The sequence below is a fragment of the Asparagus officinalis genome, chromosome 8 (assembly GCF_001876935.1).
Source record: "Asparagus officinalis chromosome 8, Aspof.V1, whole genome shotgun sequence".
In the NCBI taxonomy this organism is placed as follows: Eukaryota; Viridiplantae; Streptophyta; class Magnoliopsida; order Asparagales; family Asparagaceae; genus Asparagus; species Asparagus officinalis.
The window spans coordinates 14,736,754-14,750,504 of record NC_033801.1 but is presented as its reverse complement, the minus strand read 5'-3'; the positions used below and the strand labels follow the sequence as shown (position 1 = coordinate 14,750,504).

General features: G+C 39.2%; 1 protein-coding gene across 1 annotated transcript; it reads right to left on the bottom strand.

The window, feature by feature from the left end:
• Positions 1,775-13,537, bottom strand: LOC109851205 (metalloendoproteinase 3-MMP-like). Its single transcript, XM_020421245.1, is given in 4 exon segments — positions 1,775-2,718; positions 2,721-2,902; positions 12,741-13,224; positions 13,227-13,537. Coding segments are annotated over 4 exon segments (1,005 nt in total). The 5' UTR covers positions 13,384-13,537; the 3' UTR covers positions 1,775-2,536.

The window sequence follows — 13,751 nt, the reverse complement described above, 5'->3', positions numbered from 1 at the left end:
TATTTTAGATGAAGTACATATCTAATGTTCACATATACGTTACCGTCACATATGAGGTCTCAATATCACATGTAATACTCAAAAGTCACAAATCAGATCTAAATATCACATATAAGGTAAAAATGTCACATGTAGGATTGAATTGTCACATATAACATCGAAATATCACATGATATGCTTATTTGTCACATAGCGTTCTTACATATCACATTTACGGTTAACTGTGATACATATATGTTCCAAAAAATCCCTCATTTCCCATTTAACCTTGAATAACTAAGAAACATAACAACACTCCCAAATTGAATTCTAATTGGATCAAAATCATCCTTACAAAGGATTTTAACCCATCAAACAAAAATACATCAGGAAGTTACAGTCTTAACCCACCATCCCATTTCCTTTAGAATCAATTTACAACAATGTGCAGTACAAAAAATGAAAACTCAAATTTAAAGCAAACAATTTCCCTCTTCTTCTTCTTTCTTCTTTCTCCAAAATTGAGTACAAATCCTCCGTCCTCTCCCCAAAATTGAGGTATTATTATATCTCAGTTAATAGTTTCGGAGAGCTCCCCCCATGCATCTCTCTAACTCCCCCTCAAAACCCGGATCCTCTCCTCATAAAAAGTGTCCTAATATCAATCATAAAATTCAAAAATCTAAGGAAAAAATAGAGTTAAAAAAAAGGAGAAGCAACAAAAAATCAACATGGACAGAGAAGACAAGCAACCAAAAGAAATCGAGGCCACGAACAACAACCACCAACAACCCAAAGAACTCACTCAACTTTCACCGTTCTCTTGCTTCCCGGCAAGAAGAGAGACAAAACGATTAGCCCAAATAAAAAATTCAAGACAAAAGGAGAAAAGGTAGTGATACTGTTTCTTACAAATTGCTACAATCCGACATTTCCAGCTTCTTCTTCTTTCTTCTTTTTTCATTTATTGCAATGTGTACTGCGTGAGCGTGAGGGAGATATCGAAGGAAACATCACCGTCATCTTTCAAAGAAGCACCCACGCATCCCCTTTCAGCCAATTAAAATAGAACACAAACCTCAGTGCCAACGCCGAGTCCGCATAAACAAGCTCCCTTCAAGCAACGAAGGAGAAGCAAATTAACAAGCGCACGAGCCACCATGCCAGGCAAAACACGCCCCGATCGTCGCTGCCGACGCCCAAGCTCTCGCCTTTTCTTCATCCTCCTAGACCATCTTCATGGTCACATCAAACCCATAATTCTAGACCCTCCACCCCTATCCATTATTGCTCAAACCTTAGCATCAAGCTCCCTGATGTCTGAAAGCTAGTCATCAACGAAGGAACCATCACCGCTGCCCTCACTCGAGATTTTGTTGCCCCGACATCGCTGTTAAATTTCACGGCGTCTCGTTGATCGTCGCCGGAGGAGGGGGATGCTGCTGAGGAGGGAGGAGGAGGGGACGAGAGGAAATGAATTGGGTTTTAATTGGGAAGAAGGGTAATTTGGGAAGTGGTTTTCTTGGACAGTGAGTTTGGGGGTTGGTTGCTCATATTTTTTTAATTTTAGGACTTATGGGTTATGGTTGTTGGGCTGGGGGTGAGGATGCTTGGCCCAACTTATTTTGGTTCCTCCAAACAATTTTCCCTTAATTTATTTATTGTGTACTTAAAATTAGAAATCATATCTATCTTCTATACTTAAAAAATGATCTAAGTTTTAATACATTTAATTTAGAAGTCATATTTATTCCTTTATACTTAAAAAATGATCCAAGTTTTAATACATTTAATTTACTTTACTGTTTAATTTAGAAATCATATCTATTTCAGATCTATTTTCTCAAGTCGATGTCCTAAGTGAAATCACCAATACATTTTTCTTCCTTCTAATTTGATGGAGATATGAATGATATAGATTAGAATGAGAAAGTCTATATGGGCACTTAAACTTCAAGCAGTCATAACTTTTGATGTGAAGTTCACATTGAGGTGATCCAAGAGTACACACAAAACTCTTTTTAGACCTTACAATGCTACATCGATTTGATGTTGTTTTCAAAGCCCAAAATATTTCATCCTAAGATATTTTCAGATAATATTGTTATTGAATGCCATCTGATTTATTTTCTGTTATTTTATTTTCGGGCTTTATGATTCACCCGATCCATTATGTTATTCATGTTCAGACGTTCTAGAATTTTCAACTATTTAGATTTTGATTTTGTAGCTGTTAGGAGGTTATTTAATTTTATTTTTCAGATGTTGAATTTTGAAGGTCCTTTTTTCTATATATCATAAGTTTTTCAGATATTGAATTTTGAAGGTCCTAATTCCACCTGTTTAACATATAAATGTATCAAAATTGTGGTCAGAACAGAAAAATATGAGAAATGGTGAAGATTAATTTCTAAAAATGTTGTAATCATGGTCTATACAAATATGTAATCAGTATCATAAAAAATTTCAAAAAAAAAAGGTAATAAAAAAATGAATGTGATGCGTGAACTATGTAATCAAAACATTAATTATAAAAAAAAATTCCCACCACCATCTACTAGTCTACAACAAGCCCGTCACCATCCCCACCAAAACCGACCCCATCACAAATCCCGTCCCAATTCTCCGGCCACCTCCGCCGCTGTATCGCTGCTGATTCTCGCCGCCGCTGACCTTTATAATTGGGATTACTCCCGTACAACTTCTGCACTCCTTCAACGTCATCCGCCGCCAGCTCCACTTCTTCGTCCTCGTCTTTATCGTCGGGTACATGATCCGGCCTCCTGCCACCGACGAGTGACCGAGACCCAACAGATGACCTATCTCGTGCACCGCCACCGACTCCAAATCTACAGCGTTCCCCGATCCCGCGTCCGTCACGTCCCCCTCCGCCACCCAATCCTCCGCCGCGTCGAGATGAAACCTGGTTGGGATAATTAATCAAAGAGAGAAGATCTTAGTAGTAGTGAGCACTCTTGGATACATAATTAAGAGAGAGAAAATTATCTGTAATTTTTTAAATTGTAAATTCAAAGATGTTAAGTATTACTAAATAAAATAGCCTGGGACTGTTGGGAGTTTTTGTTTTTCTTCCCGAAAACCACCTTAAAATGCTATAATTGTTGGGAATTTTAGTCTGCCCGTCTACTACAATATTATGCGCAACTCGGAAGTCAACCCACAATCAACAAAATAGAAAATAACCACAATCAAGAAAAAAGAATACCGAGATTTATGTGGTTCGGTCGACTAACTTTGACCTATGTCAACGGGTAACAATACGTGAAATCAACTATGTATCAGGGAGAACTACAAGAGGAACCACTCAACTCTCGTCTTTCAATCTATCAACCTCACATACATAATCAACTCTCATATTCTCTCCAAAGCTCTCTCCTTACAATCTTTTGAACGGACAAATATTGGGAAACCCTCTCCCAATGATGTAATCTTTTACACGGACAAAGATTATGAAACTCTCACCTCTCGCACAATATTCTTGAATCAGGCTACGCCCTCTACTAACCCTAGATTACAAGAATATTAGCTCTCTCCCATCTGTTTGGTTTTTCCTCCAACAATAGAAGAATATATATAGGGAAACCAAAATCTTATATCTGACCTAACTTCCTAATCGGAATAGGATTCAAACTCCTAATCATGATGAGACTCAATCTCCTAATCATGATAAATCTCTAACTCTATCTAATTCTCATGAAGTTATACAAAGAATCAAAGATACAATCCTAACATTCTCCACCTTGAATTTGATTCCCAAACTCCATTGAAGATATATCATCGCTATCTTGAAATTTTGCCTCTCCCGCTAGAGTCTTCTATTTCTTTCACACTTCAAATCGAAGCACCTGCACTCCAACTGGATGCCCTTATGATCCTCACTTTCATCTGTCTCGCTGTGGCGCCTCCACCTCTCTTGTGCGCTCTAAGAGATCTTTGCCACATTTGACATTAGAAGCAAATCAACCATGCTTCTACTCCCAAACTGAACTTGATAGTAGACTTCCCCCACTTGTTGTCCTCGTACTCCACCTGCATCGCTCGTCTAGAAACATATCGATGCACATTTCCTCCTCCACACTACGAGCTAGATGCCTCCATCTCCTCCATCATTTGGCTTGGACCGAATATGAGCACTCATTATCTTCAAGTCCAATGTCACCATCTTCATCTCCTTGTGTGTCACGGTCGTGTATGCTTGCAAACTCCACCTAATCTGGCACTGTCCTCCTCGAGTCTACACACCAACCAACTCCTGCTCCCGCGATGACTCTGAATAATTATATACTGACAGCTCTACTACTAGAATCACATTTGGTTTTCTACACTAGTCTTATCTGTCGCATACTCGTTTGCCTTATCTGTCATCAGATCTCATCATCAAATCACGTGATTGTCTCTTCAGATTTTCACGAACAGAGCCAACTGAAGCCCGCTTGAGAATTCTTCCAAGGTACTCCGCTAACTTGTCGTCGCTTGCTCCTCTCACTACCAATTCGTCTCCACTCAAGCCCTCTGCCGGTGACCGGTTGCACCTCCTCGACATCGCCATTCACTGCTGCAATCTCCTATAGACTTAGTCGTCGAACACTGCATCCCTCGGGTGCTCTCCTCCAGACGATTAATCGCCGCTGAATCCTCCTACCGGCAATGGCCATTCCTTTTTTCTTTTTCATTTTCCTCATCTTGATTCTTGTAAAGTCGATCTTCAATCTCGCATGATGACGACTTCTATCTTAAAAACTAACGCCCAGGTTCATCACCATTGCTCTGATACCACTTGTTAGGAATTTTAGTCTCCTTACCTACTACAATATGCGCAATTTGGAAGCTAACCCACAATCAACAAAATAGAAAATAACCACAATCAAGAAGAAAGAACACCAAAATTTACGTGGTTTGGTCAACCAACTTCGACCTATGTCCATGGGCAACAATACGAGAAATCAACTATGTATCATGGAGAACTATAAGAGAAACTACTAAACTCTCGTCTTTCAATCTCTCAACCTCATATACATAATCAACTCTTATATTTTCTCCAAAGCTCTCTCCTTACAATCTTTTGAACGAACAAAGTCTTCGAAACCCTCTCCCAATGATGTAATCTTTTGCACGGATAAAGACTACGAAACCCTCATCTCTCGCACAATATTCTGGAATCAGGCTACGTCCTCTGCTAACCCTAAATTACAAGAATATTGGTTCTATCTCATCTGCTTGGTTTTTTCTTCAACAATAGAAGAATATATATGGAGAAACTAAAATCATATCTCTAGCATAACTTCATAATTAGAATATGATTCAAACTCCTAATCATGATGAGACTCAATCTCCTAATCATGATAAATATCTAACCCTATCTAATTCTCATGAAGTTATATAAAGAATCAAAGACACAATCCTAACAATAATTGTATGGAGACCGTATTTCATTTTTAATTTGTACATAAAACTATTTTTAGACTTGGTTTTCGGTACAGTCAAGCACATCCTAGTCAAAAGTTTCACTAAAATGTTGGATTTAATCTAATAAATCTATTTGTGGGCACATATGATTAATCAATGTGTATTGCTATCTTTCAGGATAACCCACTAAAGTGATCAATTAAGTTGGGTTAATTTGGTATTTAAATAAGTCATGGGGTTATATGTGCAGATACCAGGTTGTAATTGTGATTTATTGAGGGGCTAAATTACAAAAGTACAACATCTATAAATAAGGGGTTATGGTCCCTAACCTAGGGTTACATTCTCTAATTCTCTTCACCCCCATCTAAGAGAGAAATTCGGTTTTAGAGGAAACCCTAAGGTTAGAAGATCCAAAACCCAAAATCAAGATCAAGCAATGGATTCAGGTATAAGCTTCCGCTCTTTTGATTATTGTTAATCTCTTTGAATTAATCATGGCTATATGGTTTTAGATCTTAAGTTTTATGATGTAGATCTATCAAGTGGTATCAGAGCCACCTTGATTAATTCTTAGGGATTTAAGTTTTATTGGGTTTTTGATCTTAAATCTCTGGTTAAAGATTCAATTTTTGGGTTCGGATGAACAGTAATGTTCGGTGAACAGTAACGAAAATTTTTTGTTCGGATGAACAGTAAAGTTTTTTTTGGATGAACAGTAAAGTTTTTTGTTCGGATGAACAGTAAAGTTTTATTGGAATTTTTCGGATTTTTCTTTGATTTTTTCCAATTCTAGATCTGTTTTGAAAATAAAAATCAAAGATTTTTTGGATTTGACGGCGGCGGTTTCAATTTGAAACCCTAAGGGTTCATGGCGAAAATTAAGGAGGTGGTTACCTCAAACGAACCTCGCGTTCGTTCAATTTTTTAACCGAGCTTCGCGCTCAACGAACCTCGTTCGTTCTAAGGTGAACCTCGCGTTCAACTCAGGTGAGCGTCAAGCTCAATTTTAACGAACCTCGCGTTCGTTCTAAGGTGAACCTCGCGTTCAACTCAGGTGAGCGTCAAGCTCAATTTTAACGAACCTCGCGTTCGTTCTAAGGTGAACCTCGCGTTCAACTCAGGTGAGCGTCAAGCTCAATTTTAACCGAACCTCGCGTTCGTTCTTCAGACGAACCTCGCGTTCGTACTTCAGACGAACCTCGCGTTCGTACTTCAGTCGAGCCTCGCGTTCGTACTTCAGACGAACCTCGCGTTCGTACTTCAGACGAACCTCGCGTTCGTACTTCAGACGAACCTCGTGTTCGTACTTCAGACGAACCTCGCGTTCGTACTTCAGACGAACCTCGCGTTCGTACTTCAGTCGGGCCTCGCGTCCGTACTTCAGACGAACCTCGCGTCCGTGCTTCAGTCGAGCCTCGCGTTCGAACTTCAGACGAACCTCGCGTTCGTACTTCAGACGAACCTCGCGTTTGTACTTCAGTTGAACCTCGCGTTCATTTTTTTTTTTAACGAACCTCGCGTTCGTTCCCAAGTTGAACCTCGCGTTCTTTTATCAAACGAACCTCGCGTTCGTTCATTTTCAGACGAACCTCGCGTTCGTGCTTAAGTGAGTCTCGTACTCAATACAGTCGAACCTCGCGTTCGAAGTTAAGGGAACTTCGTGTTCATTATGGTTAAGCCTTGGCTTTTTCATGGGTCCACTTTGGTATACTTAATTTATTCAATTAAGTTATGGGCCCTAATTAAGCTGTGAGACCCCAACCAAGCTTTTGGAAATTCAGTTGATTTAAATTTTTTAATTTAAATCTAATTCGGTTTTTAATCAATTATTTAATTCAAATATTATGACACTAAGGTATTAAGGTTGTCTCTCACTCCAATTGATTAATTGAAACAAGAAGTTACCAAAGTAACCTCTCTTGTGTAGATTGTTCATGAGGAATGTGAGATGTTTGTGTGTATGCTTTCGTGTAAATATTTAATCGGCCCAAAGGAAGGTTAATATTTATTTAGACTGTATACACATCTGCGATGATAAGCGTGTGACAATTATAAGGTTTACATGTGAATAATGAATCGATCCAAAGATAGTTTCATTATTTGACATGAGTTATTGTCAATGTTTGATCATTGCAACAAGGTATCACTTACAAGTTAATATTACTGTCCAAAGACTTGATATTAATGTTGTGCCGGTATCTTGGATGGGGATTGTCATTATTTAAATTTTATTGATTATGGTTATTGATGTGAGCATTCTTTTGTTCTATTTCAGCTAATGCATCTGCTGCAATAATTTCTGCTAACATCAACCCAATTCCCATGCTAAATGGGACAAACTTCAAGGTTTGGAAAGAAAACATATTAATTGTTCTTGGCTGCATGGATCTTGACTATGCATTAAGAACTGAACAATCCCAACCTCTCAATGCGGATAGCACTCCTGATGCAAAGAAGGAGCATGAGAAGTGGGAGCGTTCAAATCGCATGAGTCTTATGATCATTAAGCGCGGCGTTCCAAGGGCCTTCAGGGGCATAGAATCCGAATGGATTATTAAGGCTAAAGATTTCCTTGCCGAAATTGAGAAGCGTTTTGCGAAAAACGATAAGGTAGAAACAAGCACGCTTTTAGCTCGCTTGATTTCAATGAAGTATAAGGGCAAAGGAAATATCAGGGAGTACATTATGGAAATGTCTCATATTGCTTCAAAGCTTAAGGCACTTAAACTCGATCTTTGTGACGAGTTATTAGTGCATCTGGTTTTGTTGTCTCTTCCTGCACAGTTTAACCAATTTAAGGTCAGTTATAACTGTCAAAAGGAGAAATGGACTCTAAAAATGAGCGCATCATACTGTGTGCAAGAAGAAGACAGGTTGAAGCAAGATAAGACAGAAAGTGCTCATTTGGCCTATGCCTCTAAGGATAAGGGCAAGAAAAGGAAGAATGATAAGGAAGCTGCTAAGGGTCCAGTTGAGAAGAAACAACATAAGGATAATCAGGGTTGTTTCTTCTGTAAGAAGCCTGGACATGTAAAGAAGGACTGTACAAAATATCACGCCTGGCGTGATAATAAGGGTACGTTCCTTGCTTTGGTCTGTTCTGAGGTTAATTTAGCTTCAGTACCTAGAAACACTTGGTGGTTAGACTCTGGTGCTACTACTCACATAAGTGTTTCTATGCAGGGTTGTCTGAGCTACCGAAAGCCAAGTGATGTTGAAAGACACATCTTTGTGGGCGACGGACAATCGGTAGATGTGGAAGCAATTGGGCACTTTAGGTTGTTGTTAGGAACTGGTTATTATTTGGATTTAAAAGATACTTTTGTAGTACCGTCTTTTAGACGGAATTTGGTTTCTGTTTCTGTATTGGACAAATCAGGTTATTCTTGTTCATTTGGAAACAGTCAATTCAGTTTATCTTTTAATTCAAATGTTGTGGGAACCGGTTACTTGAGTATTTATGACAACCTATATTTGCTTGATACAATTGCTTCTTACAATGAATCCTTGCATGTGGAATCACGTGGTACTAAGCGTAAATTAAATAAGGAAAATTCGGCGACATTATGGCATAAGCGCTTAGGTCATATCTCAAAAGGTAGAATTGAGCGTCTTGTGTCTGATGGATACTCTGAACGCTCTAGGGGCTTTAAGTTTTATGATCCCACTATAAGGAATATTTTTGAGACGGGAACAGCAACATTCTTTGAGGATGTTGAGTTTGGGGGGAGAAATAAGGTTAGAGACATTAGTTTTGAGGAGGAATTGGCTTCAGACCCAATCCATACAGTTACTTTTGACAATAAGGATGTTGAGTTTGGGGGGAGAAATAAGGTTAGAGACATTAGTTTTGAGGAGGAATTGGCTTCAGATCCAATCCATACAGTTACTTTTGACAATATTCAGGTTCCTATACCTGTTGTTGCTCAAGAAGTAAATCCGGAACCTCAAGATGATAATGTTGAACAACTCCCTGTTCCAGAAGAACAAACTCAACAACCTCAAGAACTAGTGCCATTAAGGAGATCCACGAGAGAAAGGAGAAATGCTATTCCGGATGATTATATTGTATTTCTCCAAGAACATGAGGAAAGTAGTGGAATGTTAGAAGATGATCCAATCAACTTCTCTCAGGCCATGAAAAGTTCTAACTCTCAACAGTGGATTGATGCCATGAATGAAGAGTACAAGTCTATGCAAGACAATAAGGTTTGGGAACTTGTCCCATTACCAGAAGGTGCAAAACCAATTGGTTGTAAATAGATTTTTAAAACCAAGCGGGATGCAAATGGTAATGTGGAGAGGTATAAGGCACGTCTTGTGGCTAAAGGCTATACTCAAAAGGAAGGCATTGATTATACAGAGACTTTCTCTCCGGTTTTATCAAAAGACTCTTTCAGGATAATCATGGCACTTGTTGCTCATTATGATTTTGAGTTACATCAGATGGATGTTAAGACTGGATTTCTCAATGGAGACATTGATGAGATGATCTATATGGTGCAACCAGAAAACTTTGTGTCGGGAGACCCAAAGAATATGGTCTGCAAATTAAGGAAATCCATCTATGGACTCAAGCAAGCTCCTCGTCAATGGTATCATAAGTTTCAACAAATAGTTATCTCGTTCGGTTTTGAGATGAACATTGTTGATGACTGTGTATATCACAAGTTCAGTGGGAGTAAGTATATTTTTCTGGTTCTGTATGTGGATGACATCTTGCTTGCCACTAATGATATAGGCATGTTGCACGAAACCAAGAGATTTCTATCAAAGAATTTTGAGATGAAAGATCTTGGGGACGCCTCTTTTATATTAGGGATCCAGATACATCGAGATCGCTCTCGGGGTATTCTTGGATTATCACAAAAGAGCTATATCGATAAGGTACTTAAAAGGTTTGGCATGCAAGATTGCAGACCAGGTGACACCCCTGTTGCTAAAGGAGACAAGTTTAGTCTCAATCAGTGCCCTAAAGGTAACCTTGAAATTCAGGAAATGCAGAAGATTCCTTATGCTTCGGCTGTAGGAAGTCTAATGTATGCTCAGGTATGTACGCGTCCGGATATTGCGTACATTGTTGGGATGTTAGGCAGATACTTAAGCAACCCTGGTATGGATCATTGGATAGCAGTCAAAAGGGTTATGAGGTATCTTCAGAAAACAAAAGATTACATGCTCACATACAGAAAATCAGAGAAATTAGAGGTCGTTGGGTATTCGGACTCTGATTTTACTGTATGCCAAGATAGCAGGAAGTCTACATCAGGCTACATTTATATGTTAGCAGGAGGAGCTATATCATGGAAAAGTGTCAAACAAACACTAGTAGCTTCCTCCACTATGGCAGCAGAATTTGTAGCTTGCTATGAGGCATCCAATCAGGGAATATGGCTGCGAAATTTTGTCACGGGACTGCGCATTTTGGAAAATGTTGAAAGACCACTAAGGTTATATTGTGACAATAAATCTGCAGTAATGTATTCCAATAACAACAGGAGCTCAACTAAGTCAAAACATATTGACATTAAGTTCCTGGTTGTGAAAGAAAGGGTACAGAGTGGACAGATATCCATAGAGCACATTGGGACAAACTCCATGATAGCTGATCCTCTTACTAAGGGATTGCCACCTAAGGTCTTTCATGAGCATACTGCTCATATGGGTGTGGTATTATTTGAGGATATTATGTTTTAGTGGGAGTTTGTATTTGTGGTGCTTTATGTTTGGTTGTATTGTCTGATCAGAATAAAGTATTCAGTTAAGACACTCTGTTACATTATGTTTGGTTTTGACCTCACTAAGGAGGACCAGTTGAAAATAGACATGTACTGATCACATTGCATGTAATTTTCATGCTGCACATCCATGATTGATCTATGTCGTTTGATTGTATTGGTATATGTGACCATTGATGGGTCGAGTCACGATAAATGTGACGAAGGCCGCTTTGATCCTATATTGATATAGTCAATGGACGAGATTGTTCGGAAATACCATTTCAGTGATAGCAATTTTTGAGCTCATAAGGTTATACACAATTTAAGGAATCATATGGTGCCCAAGTGGGAGATTGTTGGATTTAATCTAATAAATCTATTTGTGGGCACATATGATTAATCAATGTGTATTGCTATCTTTCAGGATAACCCACTAAAGTGATCAATTAAGTTGGGTTAATTTGGTATTTAAATAAGTCATGGGGTTATATGTGCAGATACCAGGTTGTAATTGTGATTTATTGAGGGGCTAAATTACAAAAGTACAACATCTATAAATAAGGGGTTATGGTCCCTAACCTAGGGTTACATTCTCTAATTCTCTTCACCCCCATCTAAGAGAGAAATTCGGTTTTAGAGGAAACCCTAAGGTTAGAAGATCCAAAACGCAAAATCAAGATCAAGCAATGGATTCAGGTATAAGCTTCCGCTCTTTTGATTATTGTTAATCTCTTTGAATTAATCATGGCTATATGGTTTTAGATCTTAAGTTTTATGATGTAGATCTAACATAAAAATCCAAATTTCTCCTTTAAAAACTCACATTCAATGCACGTAACTCATTTTTATAGTGTTCAGATATTGTTATGATACAACTTACATATCTTGAACTTTAATTTTTTTAAAGCTTATGTTTAGCTTTTTAGTGAATATTTGATTGGAAGTGGTTAACTGCAAAAAAAAAAAAAAACTACTTTAACAACGGTTTATGTGTAAATCAAAATTAAAAGATAGATCCCATAATCACTTTTTTTCTAAGGTGGTTTCTAGAAAAAACACAAAAAAATCTAAGGTAAAGTGATTTAAAAAAAGTACAACGTGACGTTGAAAAGATATAGTGGAAAGGGGTTAATTACACTCAACACCTCTGAAAACAAACAATAAAAAAAGGTTAAGTTCACTTTGCACCCTTGAACTTGAGAGCTTTTCGATAAAACCCCCGAACTTTGCTTATCCCCTCAACTTTGGGGTGCCTCACTTCAACTCTTCTGAACTTGAAATTTTTCCATCCGACCTCGTGATGTTACCCACTAATGGAGAAATGACTAAATGCCCCTTCTTAAAAACAACTCAAGTTTTACTCCTTGACGCAAACACCCTCACAAAAATGAAGGCTCAAATTTGTCCTTCTCTTTCACGTGCGACATCAAACTTAGTAGTGTTAATGTTTTTTTTACATGAGGATCGACCCTAAAATATTAAGAGTCATATTGAAACATTCTAACCATTCACGGGAGTGAAGGTCGAATATACAGAGTTCTGAAAACCCCTCGAGATTCAGGGAGCCCCAAAAAAAAAATCCTAAAGAGCAGGACACCATATTGAACTAACCTTCCGTCCGTCGGCGAGAACGCGTGCGCCAAGGTCCCCAAAACCCCATCAAACGCCTCCCCATCCCCATGATCCCCCCGATAAAACCCAATCGTTATATCAGCATCAGACTCATCCTGAACCTCCGTAAAATTCAAATTCGTCGCCGCCGACCACCGCTTAAACGCGCGTGCGAAAACCGCCCTCAGCACGGACGGCGATGTCGAAACCGCCGAAGTCGACGTAATCGCGTAGTTAAGACTCCGTTTAAAGAACGGCCACGTCGGGTTCCCTGGAAAGTAAGCGTACAGGTGCCTGCCGGAGAATTTGCCGGAGGCCATCGAGGAGGTCCCGTTGATTATGTCGGCCACGCCGCAGCGGGGGGAGATGAGGTTCATGATGGTGGAGGGGTCGAGGAAGCCGGTGGGGTCGAGGTTGAAGTTGTGCTGGTAGGTTTTGAGGGCGGATTGGAGGCCATCGTCGAAGGTGTCGGTGAAGTTCGAGCGAGGTAGCCGAAGCGATGGAGGTAGGTTTTGAGTTGGGGGACGAGGGGGTTGGAGTCGCCGAAGTGGCAGTCTGTGAGGTTCAGGAACGAGTCCCAAGGGAAAGCGGAGGCTGAGGAGATGATGAAAAGGTTCAAGGCTAAGAGCTTGACGGAGTTCATTTTTTGGTGACGGGTAGTTAATAATTTGGGGAGGTTTTGAGTTTGAGATTGATTGTTAGTCGTATATAAAGGACGAAGGGATATTTAGGGGATGTATAATTGGGTCAAGCAAGGGAGGGAGATGAATACTATGCGAGAGAGAATGAGTCTTTTTGATGGATGGAGGAGAAAATGTTGAGGGCTAGCTCGTTGGAAGTTTCTTATTGTTTAGTGGACTTTTCTCGTTTTGAATTTTGGAGGGTGAGCTAATTGCTTGATTTTAGTTTATTGAATTTTTTAAATTTAAGTGGTTTTTTTTTTGTTAAATGTAGTATTATGTTGGATATTATTTATTGAGTTTAGCTTAAGCTATTATCCATAGTTTGGCC